The following is an 8,625-nucleotide window of genomic DNA, read 5'->3' as shown; positions in this document are numbered from 1 at the left end:
ATTGGCGTTTCTGTGTTTGCATGTTCTGCCTGCGTTCGCGTGGGTTTCCTTCGGGTGCTCCGGTTTCCCCCACAGTCCAAAGACATGCGGTACAGGTGAATTGGGTAGGCTAAATTGTCCGTAGTGTATGAACGTGAGTTAGTGTGTATGGATGATTCCCAGAGATGGGTTGCGGCTGGAAGGGCATCCGCTGTGTAAAACATGTGCTGGATAAGTTGGTAGTTCATTCCGCTGTGGCGACCCCGGATTAATAAAGGGACTAAGCTGAAAAGAAAATGAATGAATGAATGAATGAATGAATGAATGAATGAATGAATGAATGATTGAATAATAATAATAATAATAATAATAATAATAATAATAATAATAAAACTTTTCTTATTGTTAATGCCAGTGATTCATATAACAGCATTAAAATTACAATGTTAATATGATGTCCTCAGGCATTGCTAAAATTAATTAAATAAAGGCACCTGCCAACTGTTTTTATCTACTCACAAATGCCACAAATGTTTTTACTTGCATCCTTTTCTTGGCAAGTGTTTATTTTAGACCTGCTTATGACCTTAAATTCGATCAGATTGAGTATATTTTATTCCTTTTTGCTCATACGCCTGCTATAAATATGTTTTACCAAGTTAAATGCTCACATTGATGAGCCCTCACTTGGATATTCTAGTTAAAAAATAATAACAGTAAAAAGAATTTAATTAATAGTCTTTTAGTTATAACCAATCAATAGCCAATCCCCATTTACCAAATTAGCCACTTTAGAGGGGTTATGTCCACCTTGCACTTGAGTTTATCATCTCAGGATGGATTGAAAAAAAAATCCACTGCCCCCTTTTTCAACATCAGTTTCTGATTCAAGCTATACTTTTGCTTTATGCCCCTTTTTTCTCTCTTGTTCACACACACAAATACTTGTATATATTGTTTACGAGGACTCTCCATAGGCATTATGCATTTACACTGTAAAAAATGCCTTAACCTGCCCCTACCCCTAAACCCAACCCTCACAAGAAACTTGTGGCAATTTTTGAATGTCAGAAGACCCTGCTAAGTAGCATTTCAAATGATGAGGACATAATGTCCTTGTAAACCAGCTTAAAAGAGTACAACTAGGTTATGCACATGCCATCATACAGTTGAAATCAGAATTATTAAACCCCCTTTGAGTTTTTTTTTTTTTTCATTTAAAATATTTCCCAAATGATGTTTCAAGAGTTCACACTTAGATAATGCTCGACTATGATAGCAGGTTTGGCATGCTGTCCCGGGAGAGAACCCTGAGCTCGGAGATAGATGAGCCCAAGGTTCCCGCCTGATCAATGAGCATTAGGAGGGATACAAGATCAGGAGTTTCTCGAGTGCCCCTTTTTGCTATGTATGCGTTAAGTGCTTGTGACTGTATTACTGGAGGACCCGGAGAAAACCCACGCAAACACAGGGAGAACATGCAAACTCCACGCAGGGAGTGCCGACTGGCTCAATTAGAACTTGAACCTGTGGCCGTCTTACTGCGACGCAGCAGTGCTAACCACTGAGCCACCGTGTTGCCCGATCATGAAAGAGGAGTAGGGAGAAGGGAAGGATGGGGGGGGGGGGGGGTTCCAAAAACGAAGATAAGGAATGAAGTTTAGGCAGGATATTTATAGTAGTTTTAGAATGATCTGATAGGCTAGCTAATGAATAGCAATGAGGATCAGCTGTAGTCAATCATATCACGTGCTCCTCTCGAAATTAGTTTGTGAAACTTCACTTAACAGAGCAGGGAAATTTTCACAATATGTCTCATAATATTTTTTTCTCTAGAGAAAGTCTTGTTTTATTTCGGCTAGAATAACCATTTTGAGGTCAAAATTAATAGCCCCTTTATTAGCTATATATTTTTTCGATTAGTCTACAGAACAAACCATCCTTATACAATAATTTGCCTAATTACTCTAACATGCCTAGTTAACCTAATTAACCTAGTTACGCCTTTAAATGTCACTTTAAGCTGCATAGAAGTGTCTTGAAAAAAATCAAGTAAAATATTTACTGTCATCATGGCAAAGATAAATCAGTTATTAGAAATGGGTTGTTAAATCTATTATGTTTAGAAATGTGCTGAAAAAAAATCTTCTCTCTGTTAAACAGAAATTGGGGAAAAAATAAGAAGGGTTCTAATAATTCAGGGTGGCTAATATTTCTGACTTCAACTGTATACTGTAAAAATGCTGGGTTTTACGCAATCAATTTGTGTTGGGGCAACATTAAGGAATTAAGTTAACTCATTAGTTTTTACAAATTTAAGTGGATTGTACAATAAACAACTGAAGGTGCCATGTACTGCATTGGTTTAATAAGTTACATTGTTCTCTGATATCTACATAGTAGGTTTATGGCTTCGGTAAGTTTAAAAAAATCTCCATAAATACTTTTATAAGCTAATTTATTTCTCCATGAATAACCAATAGAGTCAGAATATCCATGATTGACCATATATGGTTCGTGTCATGAATATCAATGAGCTCCACTCCACAGATCCACACACACACACACACACACACGATGAACATGGACAAATATACACCAAATCAGAGTAACATTACCCTATTTTGCTCACCAGATCTGTTGTGGATAAATATGGAGCCTGATCAGTCTCAAAAATAATACATTTTCAAAAATAATACTTATACATGCACAGCACAATTTACATTAACATTCACACAATTCAATTCAGAAATTCAAAACAAAATTTGTGTGAATTCACCAGTAAAAATCATAAATGTTTCCCCAAATTAATTGAATGTGTACATTTTATGAATTGTGTTTTGAATTTACAAATTGTGTATGGGTGTTTCCCAGTTATGGGTTGCAGCTGGAAAGGCATCCGCTGCGTAAAGCATTTGCTGGATAAGTTGGCAGTTCATTCCGCTTTGGCGACCCCTGATGTATAAATGGACTATGCCGAAAAGAAAATGAATAAACGATTTTTTTAATTGTGTGCTGTGTATTTATTAATTAGATCTGTATATTTACGATCTGGATTTGTATATATATATGAATTGTGTTTTGAATTTACAAATTGTGTTTTGAACTTATGATTTGGATTTGTATATTTATGAACTGTCTATTTGATCTACAAATCAGATTTGCATATATGTCTGTGCTTTGAATTTACGAATTTGATTAGCATATTTTTGAATTGTTTTGAATTTATGAATCGAATTTGCATATTTATGAACTGCGTTTTCAATTTACGAATCAGATTTGCATATGTGTGTTTTAAATTTACGATTTGGAATTTTGTTGTTATATTTAAACTGTTTTGAATTTACAAATCGGATTTGCATATTTACGAATTGTGTTTTAAATTCATGAATTGGATTTGTTTATTTACGAATTGTGTTTTGAACTTACAATGCGTAAATATATAAATCCAATTTGTAAGTTCAAAAAACAACTCATAAATATACAATCCAATTTGTGTTTTGAATTTACGAATTGGATTTGTGTATTTACGAATTGTCATTTGAATTTACAAATTGTGTTTTCAATTTATAAATTGTGTTTTCAATTTATGAATCAGATTTGCATATATATCTCTGTTTTGAATTTACTAATTAGATTTTTTTGATATATTTGAACTGTTTTCAATTTACGAATTAGATTTGCATATTTTTGAAATTTGTTTTGAATTTACGAATTGGATTTGTAAATTTACAAATTGTGCTTTGAGTTTAGGAATTGGATTGATTTATTTCTTAATTGTGTTTTGAACTTTCAAAGCTAAAATAATACATTTATAAAATAAAGTTGGCAAATACACAAATCCATTTCGTAAATTCAAAACATGAATTGGATTTGTGTATTTGCCTATTTTATTTTATAAATGTATTATTTTTGAGACATTTACATTTACATTTAGTCATTTAGCAGACGCTTTTATCCAAAGCGACTTACAAATGAGGACAAGGAAGCAATTTACACAACTATAAGAGCAGCAGTGAACAAGCGCTATAGACAAGTTTCAGGTGTGTAAAAGTCTAAGAGCAAAACATTAGTAGAAAAAGTTTTTTTTTTTAATTTTTTTTTTGAGAGAGAGAGAGAGAGAGAGAGAGAGAGAGAGAGAGAGAGAGAGAGAAAGAGAAAGAGGGCACAGTGGTATAGCCAGAGAGGAAGTTGCAGATTAGGAAGGAAAGTGGAGACTAAACAGTTGCGTTTTTAGTCATTTCTTGAAGACAGCAAGTGACTCTGCTGTTCTGATGTAGTTAGGGAAGACTGAGACTGATCTGGTTCCATAGATTAAGGCTAAATTATAATTAAACTTGACAAAAGAGAGTGATAGAGATGCATGGTGTTGTATTTTAAAGCTACAACCAAAGAAATCACAGCCAGGAATTTTTATCAACCTCTGCATGAGTAGATGTAGTGATTTGACATGATTCAGCATTCTATACGTGTTTGTTGAAACATATGCACCAAATTTCACAATAAACACAATAAATTAACAAAAGATGTAACTAAACACACCTTATGCCTCTTCAGAGTGGAGATGAATAAATGTGTAATCTGTAAATCTTACATTTTGCATCCTGAGGAAAGTTTAAAACATGTCTTGTGCTGTGGCTGCTTAGTAGCGCACAGCAAACAATTTGGGGCTCGCGTTTTCAAAATAAAAGTCCCACTTACATAGTGAATAAAATATACTTAAAATAACTAACTGAGGAATAGTATTACTGTTCTATCACTAGAAAATGTTTGGCTTATCAAACGCAGCTAGAGGCATGCATATTAATGATTTCAGAGCTTTTTTATGATCCCAGAGCTATATATGAGTCTTGTTCTCATGATGACGTGACATCAGGTCTGGATGAATGACCTAATGTAGGCATACATGCAAATGCAGAGGGCATAGGTCGTCACAGTTTGTTTTGTGTTCTGATTGGTCTGTTGTCCACCGGGGTTTTACACTCTTGGAATTTACATGGAAATGAGGAAACAGTGGTGTCTGAGGCTCACAGTATGCCCATTTCCATATACTGTTTTTCTGAAACTGACATATCTCATTTTAAATAAGTAGTTTGAACAAACAGCAAACATAATTTTTCCGAGTGTACAATTTAGCGTAAATAAACCTCATAAACCACATTAACCTCTACACACACACACACACACACACACACACGCACTACCCAGTATGCCACCCTTTATCACTGAAAGTTCGTATTCAGTCGCTAAGTGTTGTTTAAATGTCAGAATCGTTCTCCATGCTTTCATAAGCAGAGATGGTTACACAAACCCTGTGATTTCTCTCTCTCTCTCTGTTTGTAGCTGGTAGCAAATGCAGTGTTGCTGGTCGGTGTGAATCTGTCGGGTGTGTTTGTTCGAGTCCGTACTGAGCGTGCCCAGAGGAAGGCCTTCCTACAGGCCAGAAACTGCATCCAACAGCGCCTGCAACTAGAGGACGAGAACGAGAAACAGGTCAGACTCACAGCACACATGCGCTGGCATACAGGTAAAGCCAGCAGATGCATGTTTTTGATGAAATGATCAGCTGTTTCACCCCCCCACCCCGCAAGTTAAAGTTGCAGTTTTGACAGGTAATTACCTCGCAAGATTGCTTTCATCTCCCCCGACTAGCTTAAAGGTCAAGCTTTTCTCTGCAAACATACTGTCACACGCGCACACACCAATGCATGTATTCACAAAACAGTTGCGAGACAGGGTCTGGGGTCAGGCGGCTGACTTAGTTGGTATTCAAGCTGTATGCAACTATAATGTCATTACAGTCCACCAAAAACAGCTAAGAACAGACTGAGGGAGAATAACAGCTTTGCATTTTCATTTGGCTTTCACTAGTTTTGAGTGTAAGATTTTTAGTCGTCATGGAAGCAATCAATTTCTAGTTTCTAAATCTACAGCTTATTATAAATAATTTATCAGTGTTATTTTTTTGCAAGTGTTACCCTTTCAGTTCTACTAACGCAACTCTGAGTGGGATTATAACCAGCATCTCTGCAAGGCAAGTGCACTAAAGCCCTATTCACACTGTCAGCGACTTTATCATCGTTTAAGCAGGCCAATGTGTAAAGTTTGGCTTCTAGTTATGTCTATGGAGAACTAGGTGTGCCAGTTAGAAATAAAATGAATAATTAAATTTGATAATTGAAGCATTAAAATTTAAATAAATTGGATTCGCATATTTATAAATTGTTTTGAATTTACAAACTGAATTTGCATATTTCTGAAGCGTGTTTTGACTTTATGAATTGGATTTGTGTATTTACGAATTGTCTTTTGAGTTAATGAACTGTGTTTTGAATTTAAAAAATCAGATTTGCATATTTATGAACTTAACTTTATTTATCAGCTTTAATGTGCTGTGTTAACACGAGACTCTTAACGGGCAATGAAAAAAATATCAGTGTTAATCTATTATCAAAGTTGAGTTGGGAGCTGGATCTATTCTACGCAAGCTATTATGACTTTCACCTTGATATTTTAGCACGGATGTATACCTGGCCGAATTGCACTGTGGGTGGTGAGAATGAGTCTTCGAACCTGTGTGTATTCCTACTGTGAAATTACCTCATCAAACGTGAAGTGCTAAAATGGATGCAGTTCGCTACAGTGAATCTGAGTAATGTTAACTACACATCTAACTATCAGGCACCTGTAGAGTTTATTCGTTCGAGAAAAACATGTACAAATAAAATGGACCAGGTGCTTTTTAAAATGAATGATGGTGAATGAAAGTCAAAGCGGTGAGCCTCCAGACACAAAAAAATGCCCTTCTGAATCAAATCAGCAGGATGCCCTTTCGGATCTTTCACTTCGAAGACACTACTGACTACGCTTACATGGACACATGTAATCTAGTTATTTGCCTTAATAGACATTAATATAATTAAGGTGTTTACATGAAGTGCTTTCATGTAAGAGTTTCCTGTAATTTTGGGTGACTTTAAATGCAGTTCGGCAGTTTCACCTTCACTCATGAACATTACATTCATGCCCCCGTGACAAAATGGGGTATTAGATGCAAATAAGGAGTAAGGACTGGTGAGAGTGTTATTTTATGTGTGTGAGTGTATGTAGTACTAGTATATGCTGTACCACTAGTATATGCATACTCCACATCTGAATTCAATTTCTGTTTAGTTCAGTAATGACTTTGGCATGATTTGGTTGGATTAAAGTAATCAAAAATCTCTGTTTCAAGCTTATGTAGGCAGTTCAAAATTCATGTTTAACTGAATAAACAGTTAGGAAAAACAAGTACATCTTATTAAACATAATTTATTTTCATGACCAATTTTTAGGGATGTCCCGATCCGATATTGATATCAGAAATAGGTCCGATATCAGTCCAAAAATATATATCGGACTGCGTTAAAAATCTCCAATATAAGCAGTCTGATGCGCTCTAAACTCCGTTACAGCTATTCTACGTGATCACAACACTGCTACTGCTTGCTAGCAAAGTCCCTTTAAGATTTACCATGCTCTTCACACTAAGTTATGGTGTATTACAATAGAAATCTAATATGATGGTCGCACACACCGTCGCGATCAACAACGGCACATCTCTACTGTTTTTTTTACTTTACGTCAAGCGATCTTTACATTGTTTTGTATATGCTGCTAAGCAACGCAAGGCATGGAATGGCAACGTAGCGCACATCGTGCCAGCCTTATTTAAAACATTTACAATTCGTCAGGGCATATCGTGCTTCATCCAGTCTGATACCCAATTCAATACCAGCGCTTCCCACACATAAGACTTTACCTCAGCGGCCCGGTTCTGTGTGCGTGGGAAATTGAGATTACCTCGTCACAGACTCGGATGCTCTGCAGCTGCAAATCCACAGAGACGCACTGGACTCCTGTTCTGACTTTGGTAGTAGCTTTGAGAAGAGCGCGAGGATGCGTGGAAAAGAAAAGCCTTTTACTAAATAGACTGATCCAGCTCATTATTTAGGGTGACAATATAACTTTTTCCAGGACATTACCTCTATTTGGGACTTAAAAATGCATTCAGCCAGGATTTCTAAATCGCCTAACATGTCCTGGATTCTGCTTTCTTTTTCTATAGCCATTCTATAGTCATGTAAAAAGTGTTAAATGCTAAACATTTTTGTTGTTTTAATTGTCTGTTAAATAAGAATAATAAATCATTCTGTTGCTGAGGGCCATTACAGTTTAAAACAAAGAATGGTATCACTTTCGGGCAGAGGGAAAATTTAATTAGAGGCGTTCCCATATTTAACTTTTCTTTAAAAAGCCCAGAAAGATAAAGTGCTCTGATAAACAGTGTCAGCTTTGCACATAAGTTTGCAGTTCTGTCTTTTACATTATCGTACTTTTCCCATGTGGGAAGTAGGGTGGAATCTGTGCAATATATTATGCAAATAAAATTAATTTTGATAAATAAAATTATTCTTAAAAGTCACATTATTTTATGTGCTGTTGAGAAAAGGTGTGTTTCAATCCAGCTACAGCAAGTATATTTATGTTAAAGATAATATGCAAAATATATATTATTATAAAATTATTAATGTTTTGTTTGGGAATATTGATACAGCCGTAATCTTCTTATGATACAAAAACAAATTAAATAGCTCTGATCATGTA

At 35.6% G+C, this 8,625-nt stretch overlaps 1 protein-coding gene across 1 annotated transcript in view; it reads left to right on the top strand.

Moving 5' to 3' along the window:
* The window catches only part of adcy1a (adenylate cyclase 1a), a 144,184-nt gene that overhangs the window by 19,772 nt on the left and 115,787 nt on the right, over positions 1–8,625 (top strand). Inside the window, 1 exon segment of the mRNA XM_056481443.1 lies at positions 5,323–5,472. Coding sequence (XP_056337418.1) covers positions 5,323–5,472 — 150 coding nt within the window.

This window comes from Danio aesculapii, chromosome 20 (genome assembly GCF_903798145.1).
Source record: "Danio aesculapii chromosome 20, fDanAes4.1, whole genome shotgun sequence".
Taxonomy (NCBI): Eukaryota; Metazoa; Chordata; class Actinopteri; order Cypriniformes; family Danionidae; genus Danio; species Danio aesculapii.
Note: the sequence above shows the minus strand (reverse complement) of the source record. Positions and strands in the feature narration are given on the sequence as shown.